The 23,630-nt window shown below is 33.2% G+C and overlaps 10 protein-coding genes across 10 annotated transcripts; 3 read left to right on the top strand and 7 right to left on the bottom strand.

Moving 5' to 3' along the window:
• Nucleotides 1–759: 759 nt before the first annotated feature.
• On the top strand, nt 760–4,248 carry cgd2_2730 (Po1 beta superfamily nucleotidyltransferase; the record flags this gene model as incomplete). Its single annotated transcript, XM_626474.1, has 1 exon — nt 760–4,248. The coding sequence occupies one exon, from the start codon at nt 760–762 to the stop codon at nt 4,246–4,248; it is 3,489 nt and encodes a 1,162-aa protein (XP_626474.1).
• Nucleotides 4,249–5,045: 797 nt separating this feature from the next.
• On the bottom strand, nt 5,046–8,057 carry cgd2_2720 (ARM repeat protein; the record flags this gene model as incomplete). Its single annotated transcript, XM_626473.1, has 1 exon — nt 5,046–8,057. The coding sequence occupies one exon, from the start codon at nt 8,055–8,057 to the stop codon at nt 5,046–5,048; it is 3,012 nt and encodes a 1,003-aa protein (XP_626473.1).
• A 427-nt stretch (nt 8,058–8,484) lies between these two features.
• cgd2_2710 (TrmA RNA methylase) lies at nt 8,485–10,137 on the top strand (the record flags this gene model as incomplete). The annotated part of the gene is made up of 1 exon (XM_626472.1): nt 8,485–10,137. A coding segment is annotated over one exon (1,653 nt), but the record flags the coding sequence as incomplete, so codon positions are not given.
• A 139-nt stretch (nt 10,138–10,276) lies between these two features.
• On the bottom strand, nt 10,277–11,764 carry cgd2_2700 (Brf1p like coiled coil protein; the record flags this gene model as incomplete). The annotated part of the gene is made up of 1 exon (XM_626471.1): nt 10,277–11,764. The coding sequence occupies one exon, from the start codon at nt 11,762–11,764 to the stop codon at nt 10,277–10,279; it is 1,488 nt and encodes a 495-aa protein (XP_626471.1).
• Nucleotides 11,765–12,317: 553 nt separating this feature from the next.
• On the bottom strand, nt 12,318–12,935 carry cgd2_2690 (hypothetical protein; the record flags this gene model as incomplete). The annotated part of the gene is made up of 1 exon (XM_001388185.1): nt 12,318–12,935. One exon carries the CDS (start codon nt 12,933–12,935, stop codon nt 12,318–12,320), a length of 618 nt encoding a protein of 205 aa, XP_001388222.1.
• A 582-nt stretch (nt 12,936–13,517) lies between these two features.
• On the top strand, nt 13,518–17,822 carry cgd2_2680 (possible MgtA, cation transport ATpase, signal peptide, 12 transmembrane domains; the record flags this gene model as incomplete). Its single annotated transcript, XM_626470.1, has 1 exon — nt 13,518–17,822. One exon carries the CDS (start codon nt 13,518–13,520, stop codon nt 17,820–17,822), a length of 4,305 nt encoding a protein of 1,434 aa, XP_626470.1.
• Nucleotides 17,823–18,031: 209 nt separating this feature from the next.
• cgd2_2670 (UDP N-acetylglucosamine transporter-like nucleotide sugar transporter with 10 transmembrane domains) lies at nt 18,032–19,276 on the bottom strand (the record flags this gene model as incomplete). Its single annotated transcript, XM_626469.1, has 1 exon — nt 18,032–19,276. The coding sequence occupies one exon, from the start codon at nt 19,274–19,276 to the stop codon at nt 18,032–18,034; it is 1,245 nt and encodes a 414-aa protein (XP_626469.1).
• Nucleotides 19,277–19,810: 534 nt separating this feature from the next.
• cgd2_2660 (UDP N-acetylglucosamine transporter-like nucleotide sugar transporter with 10 transmembrane domains) lies at nt 19,811–21,103 on the bottom strand (the record flags this gene model as incomplete). Its single annotated transcript, XM_626468.1, has 1 exon — nt 19,811–21,103. One exon carries the CDS (start codon nt 21,101–21,103, stop codon nt 19,811–19,813), a length of 1,293 nt encoding a protein of 430 aa, XP_626468.1.
• A 232-nt stretch (nt 21,104–21,335) lies between these two features.
• Nucleotides 21,336–22,592, bottom strand: cgd2_2650 (hypothetical protein, signal peptide, transmembrane domain near C-terminus; the record flags this gene model as incomplete). Its single annotated transcript, XM_626467.1, has 1 exon — nt 21,336–22,592. The coding sequence occupies one exon, from the start codon at nt 22,590–22,592 to the stop codon at nt 21,336–21,338; it is 1,257 nt and encodes a 418-aa protein (XP_626467.1).
• A 462-nt stretch (nt 22,593–23,054) lies between these two features.
• On the bottom strand, nt 23,055–23,612 carry cgd2_2640 (hypothetical protein; the record flags this gene model as incomplete). The annotated part of the gene is made up of 1 exon (XM_626466.1): nt 23,055–23,612. The coding sequence occupies one exon, from the start codon at nt 23,610–23,612 to the stop codon at nt 23,055–23,057; it is 558 nt and encodes a 185-aa protein (XP_626466.1).
• Between the last annotated feature and the right edge of the window lie 18 nt (nt 23,613–23,630).

The raw sequence follows: 23,630 nt of genomic DNA, 5'->3' as shown, positions 1-23,630 counted from the left end.
TGAAAATAGCTATTTTACGCATATTCAGTCGTCTAACAAGGCAAGTAATTAATACGAATTAATATGTTCGCATATATTAATTTGGATAGCTTAACAAGAATTATTCTCACAAAAATATCGACAGAATCCAAACATTGAATATCATCTAGTAAAAAAATTCTTGCACCATTAAAGGTATTGTATGCATGCAATACTTTCCAGAATAAAATTCCCAAATAATTGCAATGAAAAATAGCTCGTATTAAGCTGTGAATACCTCACCTCCTAGTGTGCTTAAGTACTATTATTCTAGCTAAGTTGACTCATATTTATTCTCGAGAAATTAATGTCCATCTTCTATTTGCGTCTATTGCGGTATTAACAATTTGAAATTAATATCAACATTTACGTGTTAATTCAAATCAAGGCGGGTCTAGGCACTGAAGGCGCGTCGATGGCGGTAAACCTTGAGTCTAATTTTGCGAACTAAAATTTGCAAGTATATTCAAATTTTTAAGCACGAAAAGAAGTGCATAGGCCCTCGAATAATGCAGTGGCTGTTGCAATAAGAAAAGAACAGTCAGAAGCTACTTGAGAGTTAGAGTTGACTAAAGTTCGAGAGAGTGTTTGTCTCTCAAAACGTAGACACGGAGCAATATAAATTGAGTAAGTTGGATTCCTAACTGTTGTGGCTAGAGACGGGCACTGACAAAGGTATTCAACTCTTTTAATACCCTAGTTTAGCCTTTGTTAATTCTTTGACGGTCGGTCGGGGAGTCAATGACAGCTACGGGGAAAAGAAATGCAGAAGCTGACCAGAGAAGACGCTCTGTTCTAGTTAGTGTGGATAAAGTTCTAGACCCTATATCTGAAAAAAAAGACGCTTCAGGAAAATCTGGGCGTAGGACAGCTCACTCTAGCAAAAAAATCAACTCAAATTCTGCTAAGAGTACGCAAACGGATAGCAGCAACATAGGTAGTTCATGCGGAATTGAGATTTCTTCTGGTCAATCTCCAAACAAACTTGGTCATACGTCTTTGGCTCCAAATCATGCACAACACCGGAAAAAGAAACCAGATAAATCAAACTGTGGGGAAATCCGTTCCAATTTTAATAGTATACAAAATTTAGCTTCTAACTTACCTCCGCTTTCCACATCGTGTTCCCCAACCTCTGTATCAGCTGTAACATTTACCCAAAAGTCGTTATCTACATCAGCTTCCGATTGTACAAAAATATCAAAGGCAAGTGTTAATAATAATAACAAGAACAGAAACAGCGTAATAATCGAAAATACTACAAACCATTTAAATATTGGAAGTAATAGTTTAAACGATTCAAATCAGCAATCTAAAGGCAGCTTTTCACAGGGAATTGCTCAAAATAATACCATATCAGAAGTTCAGCAATATGGTCAAGTACACATTCCTTTAATATCCCCAATACCCCACCAGTTTTGGTACAATCATTTGATCCCTCAATGCAACTTTGGTCATATTGTTCCCCCTCCTCCAGACTACTTTCCCGATTCAAAAATATCTTTAAATACCCAAAAACAAGATTTAATCTTACCAGGGAATATTTCCTCTCATCCTCAACAAAGTGTTAATTCAACTGGTATTATAGGTAATAATTTAGGGGCATGCGCACCGGCTATATTCAATTATCAGATCCCTTATTTCCAGCCATATTCATTAAGAAGCTATGAAATTTCTACATTAAATGTAATAAATTATCTTATCCCAAATAAAGAATTTCGTCTGAAAGTTTCAAGCGTGGTTAGTGACCTTAGAAATTGGCTTGAGCAATCTAAAATTCCTTTATTAGTATTTCCATACGGTTCAACGAGTACAGGGTTCGCTGATCAATTTTCTGATGTTGATATTGCATTGATTCCAAAAAAGGATTCGTTTGACAAAGCTAAATATGGAGATGCGCCCATATCTGATATTTTTACTAAGCCACCTGGCCTAATTTTACAGGAACTTCTAGGCCTGCTACAAAGTGACTCATTAGATGTTTTAGATGCATTGAGTAAGAATAAATCAACTGACTCTTTCGATTGCATGAACTCATTGAATAATGAAAATAAATTGAAAGGGAAGGGCGCTGTACCGTTAGACCAATCGGCAGAGGTACGAAAGCTTCGTAATCCATTCACGTGTATACAGGATATAACCAGTGCTCACATACCAATTATCAGAATGCTTCATATTCATACAGATATAGTTTTAGATATTTCAATTGCTCTACCATCAACTAACAACCAAGAAGAAGTTAAGGATGGGCAAACTTCGGGCTCTTTATGCAAGATTCAAAAGGCCAATTCATTACCTATTATTCAAAGCAGACTTGGAATCCTTACATGGTATGCAAGAATGGATCCTCGAGTTGTCCACGTTGTTGTGCTAACGAAAGTATGGACAAGGTTTCGTGGGCTTAGGAATACCTTAAATGGATTCCCTGGCGGATACGCCTGGACAATTTGTGTTATATACTTTTTCCAAAAAATTGGCATTCTTCCAGTTATTGATGCAAATGAGTTCTTTATAAAGTCACACAATGCATCAAAAATAATATTTAAGGATATACTAGAAGATTTAAATTCTGATCACATCCAAAGCAGATGCAAATCCAGTGAGAACAACTTGACACTTACTTCAATTAAGGGCAATTACAAAAAAGGGAAAGGTGACATTTATTTGCAAAATGGAATTGAAAAAATTGAGGGAATTCCAGAAGAAAGCTATTTAGATGGGAATTTTCCTTCTTTGGTTTCTGAATTAGATCAAGAGGAGACAGTGAATTACAAAGATGATATAGAAGATGTAACTAATGTTAGTTACGACACAGAAACGGCATCTGGAAGCGCTGGAGTAGCTGAACAAGCCAGCTCAAGCGATTCAAGTTTTGATTCTGAGCCGGATAAAGGTTCAATTGAAAAAGATGGTGTTGGATATAAAATGCTATACCTTGATGTTGTAAAGGGTAGTAAATTTCAATATAAATCAGATTTAGATGAAGTAAAGGGCGGTCGCGCTGCCAAACTTTCCGTAAAAAACAGGTATTCTATCAGCAAGGATGTTCATTCCGAAAAAACACTTCTGAATGTAAAGAACTTAAATTTAGATAAGCCACCAGAGGAACATGAAGCGTTTGGTGAATCAAGCAGGTCCTCAATAGGAAGCACCGCATGTACGTATTCTCTTTCTCCTGGAATATTAAGTTCAGATAATATATGCATTAACTGTTCCGATTCAAAATACTCTTGTGCTTGTTCTGAATCTAATATGGCGTCGGTTGCAAGCGTCGGATATTCCATTGATACTGGCTACAAGAATGGTACTAAGCAATCAGAGTCAAATGCCAATAAAGAATATGGCAATTGCTTTTTAGCTGATATTAAGGGTTATAATACACACTCGAACGGGAAAGTAACCAGCGATAAAGAAAAAAATGAGGAATGCGGTCCAAATTCTGTGAGAGATATTTTTGATATTGATGAATTATTTAGCGACCCTCCTACATTAATTAACAATGTAAAAATTTTTGAAGAATCTAAGTTCCTCAAGTTTTCTCAAAGCCACACATTATTTTACAGGTTTCTTAAATTTATTGAAACTCATCTTTGGACTACAGTCATTGATATCAGCTCTCCAGACATTATTAATACTACTATTCCGGGTATTTGTTGTGATATAAGAAATCCTTTTCCGGGCCCACCTGCATGTAGACCTATTTTTGATGAGAATAATAAAAAGCACCTTCGGAATGAAATTCAAAGAGCTATTCAAATTATCCAATCCCCGTTTGGTGATTATTCTAGTATTTGTGGAGGGTATCTCAATATATCTGCTGAATGTTCAAAGGGACCTTTTACGGGTACTTCAGGAATAGGAAGCGGTATATTAGGAGTTGGCCTTGGATTACCTCTATCTCCTTCTAATGTTAATGCTGCGAAGCAGAGAATCCCCTCTAATCAGTACTTTGGTCCCTTTGAAGCTCCTCCTTTACATATTATTGGGTACAATCCAGTTATTAGCGGCTGCGACCAGAATAATAGTAATACTATATTTCCTGGCCAAGTTCCAGTTGCAAATTTATACACTGACTCTCCGCCGCATTTGATACTCCCTTCTGTTTCTACTCCCCTACATATACCTCCTCCACCGCCACCACCTCCTCCAAAAATTAAGCAGTCATCATCAATATTAGGGGTAATTAGAGGAAATTCATTCGAAAGTATCAAACACGCTAACTCAACTTAATAAATACTGGGAAATTAAGATCATTATAAATATTTTAAATCTCAGATCAGTATATCTTAAAGATACTTTGAGGAGTATAGATCATTCTATTCTTTATTATCAGAATTGTATATAAATTGTCTTGATATATGGAACCAGTTGTAAGATTAATGCTAAACTTTTCAAGACTAAGTTTTTTTGAATTTGGAAAGATACCTTTTTTTTATAATTTTCACGAAATTAGTTTTCTATTTGGAATGCCGTTTAAACTAATGAACAAGTAATTAGCAACGAGAAAGTACGTATGGAGTGTTATTCTAAATAATATTCTGGTTTATTTTCGTTAAATTTTATACTTCTATTCTTGTTTTCATATAACAATTGGATTCGTTACAATATTCAATTAGTTAACAGGTTTGGTTTAACTTGATAAACTTAGGTCATCTTTTTGATTTGGATTTGCAAATTAATATATAGTTGTTGCGGGTCAGACTAGAATATATTTTCAGGGGTGGATATCTTATTCATTTATACTAAAAGCGTTGTAATATCAAGTAGCGGAATATTCCTATTTGAAGTATGGAATTAAATGTACTATAGATATTTAATCTCTAAATAATAATGATTACAATAATTAACACTCGCAGATTATCTGATAATTAATTTTCATACCAAATATTTCACATTTTCCTGATAAGTAAATGTTATATTATTTCAAAGTTAAATACAATGTTTCAATTAATTCAGAATTAGTAGTTCAAAGTCTTTAATACGCAATTAGAATACTATAATTATGTTCTAAAATCGTTGTGGAGTGACTAAATCCTGAGCGATACTTTCTTTACTACGTCTTTTAGGTAGTTTAGTTTTATTACTATAGTGTCTATGCAATAAGACTCCAAGCACAGATCAAGTGCATTTTCAATACCGAATGAAATCATTTCCAAACAGTTTGGATGATAATAAGAAAGAGTCTCTAGCAATAATAACGAATGAAAAATTACATCTCCATTTATTCCGCTAAGAAAAATAGAAGAATCCCTATTTTCTGATATAGTATGAAAAGGGACCCAATAAGAATAGTACTGAATAAATTTCATAGTTGAAGCCTCTCTCCTTTCTTTTTTATTTAATGGTGTGGAAATTATTTCAATAAGAGTTGGAATACAATGTTTACCAACACGAAGTTGCACAATCCAACTCGAATTACAAAGCTGTTTTATACAAAAAATTATTTTACAAATTATGTCGTTATTACTTCCCACATAAACTTCAAGGTTGTGGAAAAGGTACAAAATATAGTCAAGCACGCACCAATTAGAAATGAACATGTGTTTTATATCGTTTTCATTGCTCAATTGGCCAATTACGCCTAAAATAATAGGTAGCACATCCCAGTCGCTATTTTGTTTTGAATGAATTCCAAATTGTCCATGGATTTTGTTCTTCTGCAAAACTAAATCTTGATTATATGGCCTAAAATCTTCAAGAATCTCATGGAGAGAGTCAGCAATGATTGGTAATATCCCCTCCGCTATCAAGGTTTGTCGATGTGAAGGGTCTTTAGAAATATTTACCACGAGGGAGAGGCATATTTTTGTCAGTTGAAGGTCGTCTCTTTTCTGAAGCTTCTTAACTATTGCGCTAGATATCCCTGCTTTTACAAGCTCACTTTTTAATATATCGTTTGAGAAGCATAGATTAAGTAGAGCAGCCCCAGCATACTTTGAACCAGTGTTATCGCCGTCCAACTCATTTCCAGAAAAAATCTCAACAAGTAGAGGGACCATCTGAATATAATAATCCCTTTTTTTAGAGTCTCCTGTTGCGTGCAACACTTGTTGAAGAATAGATATTCTTAATTGCGATCTTTGCCCAAAGTTATTTTTTATAGGTAGCGTTAAAAGATTCATTAGAAATTCTATATATAATGTTTCCTTCCCAGCCGGGATAAGTCTTGCACAATATCCGCTATTTACAAATCTTGCCATTACAGAAGGCACAAAGCAATAATCTCTTACAAATCTCGGATTCTGAAGGAGATTTACAAGCTTTAATTGACAATAATCCGTAGACATATCTTTCGATCTGACATGTAACAAATAATCCAAAACTTGCCTTATTTTACTATCAACATTCCTATTTGCCATCCCAACAGAGGATACAAGGTCTTCGATAATAAATTTTGCTCCAAGTAGGCCTCCATCAACGCAGTAAGATAAATACCTAGCAAGCCTAAGCTCAAAAAAATGTAATTTTTGTCTTTCAATAATACTTCTAGAGAATTTGTCTACCCCTGAAATTTGTGAAAGCATTTCATGAATGCATGCCATAGGATCTTCAAATACTTCAACTTTTGTTTCGTTCTCTTGGTCGTATCTACTTGAACCGCTTTTTTCCAATAGATCAATTTCTTCTATTAGTTCACTATCTGCTAGAATATTTGCTTTATCCAACATTTTAAGGATTGACTTGAGAAAAGATCTTGCTCCTACCTTGAATGCTGGATGTAACTTTATATTTGTAGATATCCAACTATATGAAAATTCGTCGAATAGCAAAGTATCCAATTGGGACTGAATAAATTCTGTGTATAAAGTGTGATGTTGAGAAATTGGTGAAATCGAATCCGCCGAAAGTCTACACTCTCTCAACAAATCTCTATCAGTTAAATTGAAATACTTCATATCCTTATATGAGCAAGTATAAGTTACTGAAATATCTTGATATGAGTCTAAAGTTGGAGGGATATAGCATCTCCTCATGATTATGCATACAATGCTCATTCTTGATGTTTTAATAAAAATCTCCCAACAAGACCAGGTTGAAATGTCATCAGAGAGGTTCATTTTTTTGTTGTATTGGCCATTAAGATATACAGAGTAAGTTTTATCGGTTGACATATTGGAGAGAAACCTAACATATTCTTGAGCAACATTATACAGGTTGCTTCCAATATTTGAGTAACCTTTTGTTTCTGCCCCTTTATTTTCTCTGGTTTGAGTATCATTAGTATTTGGTTTCTTTTGGTTTAAAAATATCTGTGGATGTACATTAATATTAATTTCAACGCCGTTATATGATACATATGAACCTGTTTGTGAGTTGTGTGATTGAGTTGCTTTATTTTCAAAACCTTGCTTTGCAAAGAAGTAATAGCCATCGAAGATATATTTTCTATAGTCTTGAAACTCTTCTATTTTAGCAAATGGAAATATTGTAGTCGTGTATCCTTCTTCTAATAAATTTAATTGTTTTTGAATTGCTAGCAGTGTTTTTTCGTCCAATATCCCTGTAAATTTGCACTTTTCATACCGTCCCTTAATGTTTTTTTGTCTTGAATTCATTCCCCAAACTGCAATTGATTTAATTTTATCAATACTCGAATTTTTACTCTTAGAAATATTTAATTCATTTCTAATTTCATTCAAGTTGATTCCGAACCTAGGAAAGTCATAATACTTTCCTGTTCTAAATGCATGATCAGCTTTCCAGGCCATCTCTAGAAAATTACAAAGCACGTGCCTATTTAAACAGTTGATAATAAGTTTGTCATCTACCCATCTCTCATCCCTTTCATTATCAAGAAGAATTAAAAACCGGGTATCTTTGCTTATATCTTCATAAATCCCCTCAATTTGAGAATACTTTAGCTTTCCTCCAGTAATTACTTTCCTTAAATTCCTTTTCAGTAAATATATCGAATGTCTTCCTAAGCATACGTAAAGTTTCTTCATTCGAGCCAAGTATGCAACTTCTGCAAGCTCAAAGTAACGTATATCTTCTCCGCATAATATCTTTAATGCTTTGCATGTCAGTACGTTTGACATTGTGAAAACTCTTTAATTTAAATGAGTTCCTTAAACTCGTAAACCAAAAATAGCTCATAAATTAATATAATTTGTCTTTCCCATAAATAAACAATAATAATATTGATATAGTTATTTTTATTTAATAATCAAAATGTGTTTCTTGATCTCAATATCGTATTAATAATACTGGCGGTAATTTATAGATATAATTAACCAAAAGTTACAAAAATATGAACTTAGATATTGCTGTAAGAGACTTAATACCAGCTTAAAGTAATTATTTATTAAATTTTTAATAACTTCAATTGAGGCTCTTTCTCTTCTCCTCCTCATTTACCTAAACGCTTAAACTACTGAAGAAAATGATTTTTCATTTTTCAAAATTAATTTATAGCTCCCGCCAAAATCACTATGCTAAAATATTGTCAACTATTACCAATAATAAATTCGTACTGAGATGAAGAACCCAGCAAAAAAAAGAGCTAAGCTTGACAAGAACGAAGGTAGTACAAAAAATTGTGGCTTTGAATATCTTAGAAAGAAAGTTACTCCTTTATACAATGATTCCTACATTAATCAACTAGACTTTAAAAACAATCTAGTGAGAAGAAATTTAGGTTTACTTTCTAAAAGCATTTGGAAGAGCGCAACCAGCAAAGGCTTAATACCACCCAAATGGTGTAAGGTTGAAAAGAAAGAGAGGATGACGAATAGTTTCAGTCTTGTAGATTTTGAAGGATTAATTCAAGCTTTTCCAATAGTTAGTATAAAAGATGAGGATAAGGGAACGATACCGTATTCTTACAGAAACAAATATGAATTCACTATTGGCTATACAAATAACGAAATTTTGGATGCAGATTCTGATATTTCAGTAGGATTTGTAGCTTATATAGATAGGTTTGAGCCTATTACAATTGGTGTTTTAGACAATTCAAATGAAGTAGATAATTCGAATGACATCCAAGATACTAAAACATTAGAAATCATAAATCCTTGTATTATTCCAATTATTAAAAAAACCGAAAAAATGGTTAAGATGAGTTCTAGAGAGAGTGATTTTAAGGTTTATTCGAGGAGGAATAGGAGCGGAATTTGGCGATTACTATTAATTAGGTTGTCAGAAACAAATAAAGAAATAATGGTTACTATTCAGACCACAAATGTAGAAAGGATTGGAGTTAAGAATAAAATAGTTGATTTATTGATAGAAGAGTTTATTGATAAAAGCTTTGAAATGGACCTTATAGGATATAAAATAAAAAGTTTGTATCTTCATCAGTCCGATTCTATTGTAGATACATTTGATATTGGAAAGTTAGATTTGCTTCATGGAAGCCCCCAGATTTCGTTTAAAATAAGAAATACTGAACTATTTATTGGCCCATTGTCTTTTTTTCAAACAAACACAAAAGGGTGTGAAACCTTATACAACGAGATAAGAAAAGTTATCGAGATAAAGCTCTTGGAAAATCTTAAAAAAAATGAAAATCTTAAAAAAAAGAAATTAATCATTTTGGATATTTGTTGTGGGGTAGGAGCAATTGGGCTAACGTTACTAGATATTTTTCGTGATTTGGGAAGGAATTTTAAAGATGTTGAACTTATTGGAATAGATTGTTCGAGAGAAGCAATAAATTCTGCTAAGAAAAACGCTGAAAATATTGGAGTTGAAAATGCAAAATACTATACAGGTACAGCAGAAAGCATATTACCAGGCTTTTTAGAAAATTTACCATCCAATAATTTGGTAATTGCTATTGTTGACCCTCCTAGAAGTGGGCTACATTCAAGCGTTGTTAAGTCACTGAGAAAGATGGCAAAAATAGAGTATTTAATTTATGTAAGCTGTAATGTTGAGTCGCTTGTTAAGAATTGCATAGAATTATGCTCATCATATGACCCACATACCGATCAGCAAGAATATTTTCCCGTGTTTTTTCCAGAATGCGCAGTCCCCGTAGACATGTTTCCTTTTACGAAACACGTTGAGACTATCTTATACTTAAAAAGATATGTAAATAATCCCAATTCATCAGTAGTTTCAAAAAGCAAAATAACAGATAACATTAGCAATAACCCGCTACTAGCTAGGTAGAAATACTTAAAATTAGTTGCCTAAGATCAAACTGCTGCTAGAGAATATCAAAACCCTTAATTAAAACTATGGACTGGCAGGTTTTGTCTTCTCATCTACAGGGCCGTCTTTCCATAATATGGAAAACAGCTCACTCCCTTTATTCTTCAATCTTTGGAGAGGAAACTGCGTCTTCAAGAATCCCTCCAGCCTCAGTGATTTTTAATTCTATATCACCGAGTTTCTTGAGTATCTCCTCCTTCCTCTTCTCGCGATTTGCAAATTTCTCGTCAAATTCACTTTTAAGTTTAAGATGTTTTTCCAATAAAAGTGAATAAGCTTTAGGAAGGTCATCAGTAGTCATAGGTACATCCAAGTCAACTTTCTCAAAGGTTGAAATTGTGGCAAAGTCTACAACTAGAGACTTGTGAGCTGAGCTAGAGTTATTTGAAGATGAGTTCTGTCTTCTCTTATTTTTCTTTCCCTTAGGAGGAATTAGATATTCTTCGTTCCTCTGATTCTTTGGCAAGAGTACTGACTCATCTTTGTCACGTCCTTTGATAGCAGAAGCAGAGAGATTCTTACTCTCATCACTTAAGGTAGCTTTGTCCTTTGTGGATTGTGAAGTCTTGTCAATAACGCCATGGGATTCCATAAGCTTCTGGATATAGCTTAGAGACTGTTGAACAAGTTGCATTTCAGTAGAAATTGGAGGATCGTCCTCTTGCTCTAATGCTAGCCTTAAATCATCACGTTGTCTATAGAGGTCTCTTAAGATTTTTTCCTCTTTAACTCTTTCTGATCTTAAAGCTCTCAATTTACTTTGATACTCCATAAACAACTTCATTTCACGATCGTATTCCTCTCTCAATTGACGAAGTTTCGTATGTTGTTCCTCTACCTTACTTTGCATTGCGCTCCTTTCATCATAAAGCGATCTAAGTGGTTCTAAAGCCTTTTGTCTGTCTGCTGTAAGGGCACGCAATTTATCAAATACCTCCTTCTTTTGCTTGCGAAATTTGTTGAGATCTTCTATAATTGAACTAATCTTGGCTCTTAATGGGATGATTGAGTTTTCCTCAAATGATGAGGCACTTGCATCCATATGTGCAAACCTCCCAACTATTGGACGGCTTTGTTTAAGTTGAGAAATTTGTGAGAGTAACTTCTTCTCATCCTTGAGAGATAACGTGGAAGTAACCAACTGATATTCAATCTCTTTAATTTTTGCCTCAATCTCCTCCTCTGACTTATACCCTACAGATTTTTTAAGGCTTTGAAGGTTAGCCTTCATCTCACGGCCCTCCTTAGACTTTTCATTTATCTTAGCCATACATAGTTTCCTTTCCTCCTCAAGGTTCTCAATACATTTCTGATATTCATCTAGCTTTGCCTGGAACTCACTTTTTTTTCTATCGAAAGCTTCCCTCCCCACGCTTCTATCATTTATCATCTTTGTTAGTCCTCTTATCTTTATATTCCATTCATTGAGGACTTGTCGAATCGCCTCTGTCGTCTCTTTGTAAGTTTTTTCATCAGGAGCTGGAACTACAGGAATACTTTTTTCAGCCGCTGAGACAGGAGTAATAAACCTGGGACGATTTGACTGCCTCTCTTTGTGAGAGTCGCTTGATACAACAGCTACCATTTCTAGCTATTACTTGAATATAAAACTGATATTTGTACTTTTTGAAGCTTTTTTTTCTAAATTTACAGAAATATAATTTGAGAATTCCTAGCCAGCCTTACCCCACCCAAGATTTGGAGCCATTTGCCCCTCGCAAATAAATTTCTTTTGTTTGCCTATATCTTTGACACTAATTTCTGTGAAAGTGTACGTTTACTCCCGTCTAACTTTTCAACATTCTGGTATTTGCTAAACATAACACAAGTATTGCGCCACTGTCTAGTTCAATACCGCTTTCGAGAGAGAAAACTCATACAAACCGATCGACTAAAAATGGGGATTCAAGTTGAAAATGCAATATCAGCAGGCTCAGTTGTCAAGTTTGAACTAAAAATAAAAAAAAAATGTCTAAGATTTTAATTAATTGTTTCTTTTCTAAATTAGGTTTGTGTATATGGAATTTCAAACAGGATAAAGTGCAATCCCTTAATGCAAATGCAAAACAATTGTTTTCAAATTCTATAAATAATTGTTTCTGGCATATATTTTCATTTGAACTCTGCATCTTTAGATATTAGGATAATTGCAATCTTAAGAGTCTCTTAGTGAGCGCTGAAGTAGTAGAGAATAACTGGTTGTTCATGAAATCTATGTCTATCGAAAATTTATGTTCGCCACTATGCTGAATTATTTGTTGATCTTGAGAATAAATATGCCTAACTACTAAAGCGAGAAGCTCTGGAGAAAGTCTAGACATCCTCTGGCATAATAATGTTTTTTTTAAGATATTTGATGAGTCTTCATCTTCTGATTCAGTATGAGAATCGTACTCGTACTTTCTCTTGTTAATTTTCTTAGAAATTGAGGGAAATAACATATCTCTTAGATTATTCGCCGCATCCTGCATCCTAATACTCTGTTGGTAAACTTCCGAAGATTCGTGATTATAAAGTTGACAATTGTGCCAAATTAAATCTATATCTGCCCAGAATTGTTCAGCTTTTGTATAAAAGTTCGCCTTAATTTTCTTTCCAATAGTTTTTAAATCCATTGGATTTTTTACAATATCCGGATAATCATCAAGTCCTAGCTTCTTCCAATTTACTGGTTCTAAAAATGCCTCTGAATCTTGTAATTCTTTCAACTGTAATAAAACTTCACTATATTCGCGTGAATAGTCCTCCATAATCAGTGTAGAAGACTCGAAAACCACTTTCTAGTTAGATCTTAAATATGATGGTATTCTAATTTACTTAACCTAAATTAAGTAATATGTATTTAGCTGCGCAAATATCTATGAGAATACATAAATAGCTGTCCAGACAAATCTCTGAAACCAAATTTTCTTTTAGAAAAACCTTTAGAATTACAAATATGTAAAAGTTTTACTTAAAATAGCATTAAACTGGTAACTTATGTATCAATATTTACATTTAATAATTTTTTATGGATAAGCAGCTTGGCGCCAGCTTTATTATCGTTGCAATCGCAATTTTTTATACAAATTGGAAAATACTTGTATTTAGAACAACTTTTAATTAATATCATTCATCTTAAGAGTAAATTAGATGGAAATTTTGACTTTTTAATATTCAATATTATACTTTTATTATTTAAAAAAAGTTCTGTCCATAATTTTTAAAGAATACTTATTTTTTATTTAACGATATCAAGTTTTATTCAATTATTGGAAACGGCTTACACTACTTAAGACATAGTATAAGTTCAAAAACCCCTTCAAGATATTTTAACTATGGGAGTAGTTTTATAACAAATGGATAATATCTTTGAGTGGTTACTATATCTACAAAAATGTGGATTTTTTATCATTTCAACTGTTTTGTTGTTTCACTTAATGTTGGCTATTTGTTATCAAATTAGAACAAAGCATGTAAACAAAGGTAAAACAGGGTTATTCCAAATAGTTGGTTTAAAAAAATCTTTTTTTGGAGAATTCCTCAGACAAATTGAGATATTTTTTTTGATTTTTTACCCATTCGTTTTTCATGTTTCTGTAGTAGCAATTATGTTTTACAAATCGTATACACAAACATTTGAGTCTTCGTTTAATTGGCATGAAGCTGTGAAAATTTATGCTAGAAGTTTATTGACTGTTATATTTTGTATTGTCTTTTTAAAATTACTGAAAGCAAAATATGGATCTTTTGAACAAATATTCCTAGTACCTGAGGATCTTTCTGACTGCGAATTTATCTCTATCAGCTTCCCAGGATCTTGTAGATTTTCAAAAAATAACATATGGTGCAAATTATTTGGTAATTATTATATTCGTGTTTTGGAAAAATTTCCAGTTACTAAGCTCTGTCGTATCATTAAAAGAAGCGAGCCAATCAACTTTTTTGGTACAGAGACTGATAGATACTTTGAATACCGTAGAGAGAAATACTGGTGGTATGAAAATGAATTCACTTGGTCCAGAGAAATTTTGTCCAGAAAAGCCGCTGAAAGTTTTCCTGTAGAAAATACCGACTTTCTAAAGGTAAGGGACCAAGTTATTGAATCCTTTGGAAACCATGATAAAGATAAAATTCTTGAATTTGTTGGAACTAACAGCTTAGGCTCATACCCTCTTTCACTATGGAAACTCATTTTTTCTGAGTTTACCTCAGTTTTAAACATTATTCGTATTATGACATTATTAGATGCGCTTTTTTATTCATTTATTGTCTGGCCTCTTTGTTGGTCCATAATTACATTTTATACAATTTCTTGGTCAATTATTAAGTCCAGACGTAATTATATTGAAACAGAAAAAGTGCTTACTCAACATGACTGGGATATTTATAGATATCTTACAGGGCCATACAAGCCCCATTCATATTCAAATGCCGGTAGCTCCTTTGTTTTGTCAAAAGAACTTTTTCCTGGTACAGTCATTTTCATAGACAAGGCCATGCGGATCCCTGCTGACTTATTACTGCTTAATGGGAATGTTGTGGTAGATGAATCATGTCTTACTGGTGAAGCGACTCCACAATGTAAGACAGGTGGAATTCAAATTGCTCCCTCTGAATTTTCCTTAGCCTGCGACGTGCTATCTAATTCTAGGCATCTTTATGCTGGCAGCCAAGTTTTGGAAGTTTCATCAACTGGCATAACGCTAGCTATGGTAACAAGAACAGGATCAGCTACACTTCATGGAACATTTACCTCAGGCCATTCTAACGCCAATGACGAACATGGATTTACTGAAGGATTGCCTCCTCTCTTAACATCGAACTCAAGACGTGACTTTACTTCAGAATCAATCTCATCATTAGGTAGGCATTGCGATCTTTACAAAAGCATTAAAAGAAATTGGAATTTTACTCCAGAACCTCTTTGGATTTTGTGTTTCATATACGGAACTTTTATTGCTTTAACCGATTCATATACTTTATCTTTTGAGATCGGCTCGATATTTTTCATTGTTTCGACGATAATTTATATCATTCCTTTTTGGTCTACTTCTTCCATGTCTTTGTACTTTAACAATGCAATCAAGTATCTAAACAGTGAACATATTCTAACAACAAATCCCAAAAAATTAAATCAGCTGCTCCTTGTAGATACAATATGTTTTGATAAGACAGGTACTTTAACTGTCCCTACGTTTTCAATTAATAATGTACATATCTACCCAATTAGAAATAATACAAGAGACCATCTAATGCATTTGGCAATGGCTACATGTAATAATTTAATATTTGAAAAGGCAGGGCCACTACAGTTAACAAGAAAGAACTCCTTCAGCTGCCCTTCTGGGTCTAAACTAGAACAATGTTTGTATAACTACTCAGGTTTTTGTGGCTATAAAGTATTTACTTTTAGCTCTGAAAGGCTTTTTATTATTCCCTTATGTAATAGAAAGACTTTCCTTGAGAGGGTTATAGAACTTGAATCTCATCTAATTTTAGACTACGGGGCAAGCTTTGACATTCAACAGCTTGACAATGTTTACCCAAAAAATTCACTTGAATATATTTCTGCTGTTTGTGATGCAGTCGAGATAACGAAAAGATATCCGTTTGATGAAACACTAAGATCTCAAAGTGTAGCTATAAAGAAGTATTCGATTGAATCTGAACTTTCTTCAAACTTGTATTGTATTCGCTCTACATCTATGCTCTTTATGAAAGGTGCAGCAGAGAAGATTGTGGAATTAACAACCAATTATGACGATTGTAGTGATGGAACTAGTTTCAGAGACTGGTCTAATGATATACTCGAGAACCAAGTCGCAGGTTCATACATCCTTGGATACTGTTATAAAGTGGTAAATGATCAAGCTAATTCTAGCAATAATACTCTTTCCTATAAGCACTTAAGCTCATCTTTTATTCCTCTTGGGTTAGCCCAGCTACATTCTCCTATAAGGCCAGAAGCAAAATTAGTTCTCAAGCTGCTGAAGAATGGTAATTTTCACTGCCCTATTATTACGGGAGACAATATTAATTCAGCAATCGTTGTTGCAAAAGAACTTGGTATGATTTTTAATAGATTTGCTTCCTGTTACATTGACCTGGAGAATAATTTAGTTTGGGAAATTGAAAATTCAAAAAGAAAAGTCAAATTTTCTTTGAAAAATAAAAACAAAATTCGTGCATTATCGGGCATTATACCTCAACAAATTATTCAAGATAAATTTCAAATTGCACTATCATCGGATGCTTTCAAACTATTTATTAATATCCTTAATTTGGAAACGTATGCTGGCTACAAACGCAAAGCTCCAGATGAGCTAATTGAATTATCTATATTTTCAAAAATCATTTATAATACTGCCATTTTTGCCAGATTTACTCCTGAACTGAAATCTATGGCGGTTGAACTACTTGAAAGGCTAGGAATGACTGTACTTATGGTTGGTGATGGTCCAAATGACATTATTGCACTACAGAAAGCAAACTCAGGTCTTTTAATAACAGAAACAATTAAATGTAATGGCCTTGTTGCTCCATTTATTTCAGAGATTTTCCCATATGGTTTACATTCTGTTTGTAGACTAGTAATAGAGTCTCGAGGCGTTGTTTTTGCATTTGTATCAATGTATCAACATATAGTTTTGCTTGGAATATTCTTCGTTACATGCAAAACCTTTCTCTTATGGCAATCTCAAGCAATGATACCTGCTATGGCATGGCTTTTCATTGATATTTTTTGTACTTTACTTCCACTATTGTTGTTTTCATTTTCCAGACCAAAAGAATATAAAATAAAGAATGTGAATACGACTATAAATCATCCTTCGCATGATATTACGAGCAGCCATTATCCTGAGACTTGTAACTCAGATTGCGTCAATACAAGAATTAAAAACCTAAATACTTATGCTATTGATGTGAATTCCGATAAATATATGTTATTGGTTGACAATGAAAGCCCATCAGCACTGATTAATAAACAGATATATAACATTAAGAGCCATGTTGGATTCCACACTTTTTATACTGCAAGTTTTCTATCTCTGCTCATTTCTTTACTAGGTTTTTTTGTCATTTCTAACAGACTAGTTCACTTCGTTCTCCCAAAGCATGGAATCGAACGTTGTTTCAGGTACAATTTAACTATTCCGGTTTACCTTTGGCACATTAGACAAGATAATATTGAAGCCGCTTCGTCCTGGTGTTACATTTCTTTCCAATTAGTCAACCAAGTATGGCCAATTTGGCTACGTTCATCTTCTCTTATTCCAATGAAAACCAATATTCTTCTAATTATATGGAATATTACTATGAATTTTTTCATTTTGTTTTGCATCTGGATGGAGCCGTCTCGATTAGGTTGTATTCTGAGAATTAACTGTGACGATCAAACTTCAAGATCGCTCCCAGATAACTGGATTAAACTTTCTTCACCATTTTACGGGCAATACAATAACAATATTTTCCCTAAATTTTGGAAAATTGAACTTACCTTTTGGTGTGTTTTTTTCTTAATGCTTAATGTCATCATTTCCATAGCATTGAGAACCGTGATTTTCAAATTTAGAGATTTTGAGCAAATTAAGGCTCCTAATCCCTCGAAGACTACATCCAATAGAACCGAATCCTCTCTCAACGAAAATGTTGGGACGTAAAAGCCCTAGTTAAACTAAATTAATCAATTCCGTATTTGTTTTGTAAAAAAGTTGTCTATTCTCATATTTACGTGAGATTATTCATAAAAATAGGCAATTACTATAAGTTTTATGAAATTAACATCTAGGTCTCGATAGAAGTTTTACTATTTCACTTTTAGCAATAATGCAATAGACATGTGAATAATTGAAAATTCGAAGAAAAACTGTTAATGAGATTCTGTATTTCTATTCTTGAATTTAAAGAGCCTTGAAAACTTTGTGTAGAACGAATCTGGGAAAACTTTATTAAAAGTGTATACGCTTATAGCTATAATTACGATCGTGGATGCAATGAAGAACTTGATCGAAGGCGTATTATCACCCATAAATGCCCAAGACAATATGGTAATGATAACGATAGTTAAAGCATTGAAAAAACATTTCATAATACTGTCCGAGTATTTAAGAACGCCGACTACAATGAAACCTCCGTACGCATTCAGAAAAATAACTAAAATAGTTAGCCAAGAGAAACCCTGGAAAACTCCATCTCTGATTATTTTTTCTTTACATGTAATCCAAGCGATAGGAGTGCCTCCAAATATTCCAATAAGGGATAGAATGACGTTTCTACCCCAAACTGAAGACTTATATTGAACTCTATCGTTAGGTCTTTCATCAATTAGATTATCTAGTTTTGTAGAGTTTTCGATATCAGAAGAGACAATCTTAGAGTCATCCGGGTCTTTTACTACCTTTTCGATAATTACAGATCCAAGACCAGATGTGATAGAGCACGTGACTGATGCTAAAAAGCCAATCATGAGCTGGAAAGAATTAATACTCCCTTTATTTCTAATATTGGTTTTTTGGACCAATAATACTCCAACAAATAGCAAAAAACAAGCAAACCATCTAGTAGTGCTAAGACTTCTTTTTAATAATACAACGCTGAACAATGCAGTAGTAAGTACCTTTAATTGTGCAGTTACTTGGTATATAGAAGCAGGGAGATTCTCAATTGCAATATATGTAAGGTTGTTTTGGAACAAGAATAAAATTCCTGGAACAACTACTAGAAGATTTCCTCGTACATCATGTAGAAACTCGCACTTTAAAGCATAAATAAACTCCTTGAACGAATTTCCACCAGAAATCTGGAAAATCATGAACAGAGAAGTAAGTAATTTCAAAATTTCGACCATAACTACAGCAACTGGAGTTAAGTATTGTTTTCCATCGCTTGCTGGATAAGTAACGCTCAACTTCATGCATAATACAACGCAAATACACTGAACCGACATTAAAATTAGAGTGAGAAATCTCATTTGAATGTTATATCTTCCCTTGAAAATTGCCAAATAATAAAGGCCGTTGGAATAGTAAATTTCAAACATTTTTCTCTCTTTGAATGCTTCGCATTCTAGCAATCGGGTTGCTTCAGTTGTTATCACATTTTGTTCAACCTTCATTCTAAAGCTTCAAGATGGCCCAACTTGTCCACCAATTCTATCCATTCCTGTACGTAAAATCTAGTTACCTTCAAATGAGACTACCCACATCGAGGCCGCATTATTGCGCCAATTAAAGCACCATAAAATAATCAACTCGAATTTCCAACTAACGCGCTAATAAAGTAGATAGGTTACATCTTAATACTACAACTTAAATATTCTTCGAAATAGTTTATACTAAAATCATTGCGCATTCAAAACGAATCTGAGCAATTAATCACAGGATTCTAGATCGAATTTTTCTAAAGAGAAAAATAATACTTGAAAATATATCAATTTTTATAAGAGATACTTTCAGTAGAGCCTAGGACTTATTTAATAATTACAAACATCAATGTTAATTACGCATGAATTATTCGTAAATTATCACGAAACTTATCAAATTACTAATAAGTAGTTTTTAGGCATTACGATCTCACAAAAATACATATATTAATAATTTAGGCTTGGAAAAATGTCAAAAATATACGAAAGTAAGTGGCCGTCAAATATTTAAGTCTTCGTATCTCGCTGAATTAAGAGTGAATTTTCTGGATCTTTCTCTAGACCTTTAAATTGTTCAGTTTTCTCAGCTGAATCAAAGGTATCGGTATTATTAGATGAAAGTTTAGAACTAAACAATTCCGTTGAATAAAACTTCCGAGGAATTACTTTGTCTAAAGAGTAAATTGTCACTGCGCAAACAACAATAGTTGCTGCAAACGCGAATCTAGGAGTCATTTTTGTGTCTCCCAAAAATAGCCATGATATTAGCGTAATTAATACAATTGAAAGTGCATTACAGAAGCACTTTAAGATTCCATCTGCGTATTTTAAAACTGCAACTACTACGAAACCTGTTCCTGCATTCAAACATATAACCAACAATACGAACGGAGAGAAACCCTGAAAAACTCCATACTGTGCTATTTGGTCCTTGGAGCTAAAGTAGGCTAATGGAACTCCCCCAATTATTCCAACTAAAGCAAGAATTACATTTCTTCCCCAAACTGTAGTCTGGAATTCACCATTTCCTGTGTGAATGCGTTCATCGGTATCCTTAAGTACTTTTTCAAGCACTACGGCCCCTAGCCCAGATGTAAATGAAGAAGTAAAAGCAGCAAAAAGACCAATGATAAACTCTGATAACCCCGAAGTACGCTCTGTAGAAGAGTGTTTTGATTTCTTTGGGATCATTATAACTCCAAAAATGAGCAAAAAACATGCGAACCAACGAGTTAAACTAAGTTTTCGCTTCAGAATTAGAACGCTAAAATATGTAGTTGTAAGAATTTTCAGCTGATACATGACCTGATAAAGAGCTGCAGGAAGCCTTTTCAATGAAATATATAGTAAGTTATTTTGGAAAAGGAATAGAACCCCCGGTATCAAAACTATTAAGTTACCAAACTTATCCGACACAAATTCCAAATATAGTGCTTTTGGAAAAGCCCTAATATCTTTTTTTGCGGTTGTAATAAAAATCATGGCTAACGAGACTGTTAGTTTGATAAATTCTGAACAAACAACTGCCACTGAAGGAATATAATTACGTCCATCTTTTGCAGGAAATCTAAAACTAAGTCTTGTACACAATACTACACATACTGCCTTCAAAGCAAGAAGTAAAAGTGAAATATACCTCAATGGAATATTCAGATACCCATAAAACAACTCCAATCTAGGGACTGTAACGCCATTATCAGATATTTTAAATAAGCTTCTTTTCTCTGGAAGCAATACACCATCATCCTTGGGTGTATATTCGGAATTTTTCTCTTTAATAGAACTACCTTTCGATCTCATTTATTTGTTTTCTTTTTTTTTTAACAACTAATCCCATCTAGACAGTTCCACTGAAAAGCAGTATGCGTTGACGACGTATTTCCCGCCTCGCCTATCCATTAATATTGCTTTATAAACAAATACTAATTGGTCAAATTATTACTATAACAATACTAAGCTAACATCTATTCTCTAATAATATGCATAACTCGCTCGAGAATAACAGAGCCGCAAGGACAAGTTTGATAGTAAACTAAGTACTATGTGTGAAAGAATACCTAGATATTCTAAGCAAAGCTATAAGTGTTAGAATTATTATCGTGAATGCAAACGATATCCATATCCTATATTTAATGGACAAAGTAGACATTTTTGAAGCTAAATTCTTTTGTTTATCAAAGTCTAGTTGCTTTTCATCCTCCAATTTTATATTTCCTACGCGAGAAAAGTCTGTAATGTTTGCTACTGATTGTTTTAGAGCTTCTAAGCTTTTTCTGTATGCTTTCAACTTAACTGTTAATGAACTATCTGCTGGCTTACTTTTATTTGGTACACATTTTTTGTAGAGAAATTCAACTCTTTTCACGTTACTAGGATTCTCCGAATTATCTGATGATGCTGAATCCCCTTCATTCATGCAAATCGAGTTTAATTGAAATTTACCAGCACAATGTGTTGATTGTCTATTTTGATACTCCAAACTTGAGTTATATTTGTGATGTGTGCTTTGCTCAAAATATAATTTTTTGTGTTCTTTATTTGATATAAGTCGAGTATTACGATCATTTAACTTGTCTTTTTTTATATTCATCTCTTTTTTAGCTGGTGCATTTTCAAATTTTCCAAAAACTGTGTTTTTCTCAGTAATAGGAACGATTGAGTATCCAAAATATGTACTTAGCACTGGATTTTTTAAATCACAGTAAATTACGAAAAAAGTAGCCTCAAAATCATGAAAACCCTGCGGCAAAACCTCTTTTATTATTCCATCGCAAGAAGAATAGAGCTCTTCTTTTCTATTATTTTTGCCATAAGTCACTACCCCGACTAATTGTTTTGCTTTTACTGCTTGATTACTATTCGTATTTGTATTGAAATATAAAACATCATTTGGTAATAATCTGGATTGAACCACTCCTTTTGCAATAAGTATACGACGTGAAACTATCTTAGAAGGAATAATTTCACCTTCAAGTTTAAGCTGTTGAGTTTTAATTTCTAGGCTGACTAATGGGTATATTTCTTTACCATTAATTATTTTCCCCAGTTTTTCCTTTTTCAGAGGCAAACAGTTCAGCAATGATTCTTTAATCGAGTTTGAAGATTCATCGAAGCAAAAAACATAAAAAAACTTCATAAAACTAAGAGTTAGTATTAATGATAACTTTCTAATTTTCATTAATTTTTTTTGTTTAAACCTTAAATGCAATGCAGTTAACCGGCGCCTATATGTAAATATATTTTGAAAATGTAATAAAAAAAACAGATACGGAATATTTTTACTTTGCATTAAAAAAGAAGAAAATGTCCCATATTAACTCCTTAGACCTACTTTCTATCATAAAATATAAAAAGTAAATAGCCAAAATGAAACTTTGAACCTTAATAGTCTTTAAATACTATTTATTGCCAAAATTTATTTCGCTTAAATATTAAAAACTAAGTTCCAATCTCGAAAATAATCGACAAAATACTCAGAAATCTATTTATTTAAGTTCATATTTTATGAGTTTTCAAAGACAAAAATAATCCAAATTTCACAATTAATAATTTTTGAAAAAAAACAAGGAATATTCTATTCTTCGTGTTTCCTAATCAATCTATGTTTTTATTTGAACGCACTTAGATGTATTACAACTGAAAAAATATACCCGGAGCTCACTGTTCTCAAAATTCTTCAAGAAATTCCATCAATACCACGATGATTTTTTTTTTGTTCGAAGTTAATGATTTTAAAAAATTTACATTTAATTTAGTTATTTGGTGGTATTTGGTTAGATCTTAACTCTTCAGTATTATCTTCATTTATTTGTATTTTTAGTTGATCAATAATTTTTCTTTTCATATTATCAGGAGCTGTAGCTCTTCTATTTTCCACGGCACTTAAAACCAAAGGTTTAAAAGCCAGCTCAGAATGCCTTCTTATATTTAACTCTCCATATTCACTACCTTCAGTATCACTGTTTTCTGGGCTTAATTCTTCAGCCATTCCAATTGTTAACAATTTTTTTTCAAATTCTGAGATGGTATTCAAGACACTATCTCTTCTATAATTTGAAATAACGTTTGCTATCTCATCGATTATTTGTCCCCCTGAGTTACCCTCACCCTCTATAGTGGCATCCTCCTGAATGTCCGTATCTGAAAACTTTACTCTTGAAGTACAACAACATTTCGTGCTCCAATCTGTTTGAAGTTCTATATTTTCAGTTTGTATTTCCTCAGAAATTTTCCTCTTCTCTGGATATTTTTCTGGGAAGATTGAAAGTCTTACTTCCCTCTGTGAACATATGTCTGTGCATTCATACATACTTTCAAACTAAAACTT

The sequence above is a fragment of the Cryptosporidium parvum genome, chromosome 2 (assembly GCF_000165345.1).
Source record: "Cryptosporidium parvum Iowa II chromosome 2, whole genome shotgun sequence".
In the NCBI taxonomy this organism is placed as follows: Eukaryota; Apicomplexa; class Conoidasida; order Eucoccidiorida; family Cryptosporidiidae; genus Cryptosporidium; species Cryptosporidium parvum.
Note: the sequence above shows the minus strand (reverse complement) of the source record. Positions and strands in the feature narration are given on the sequence as shown.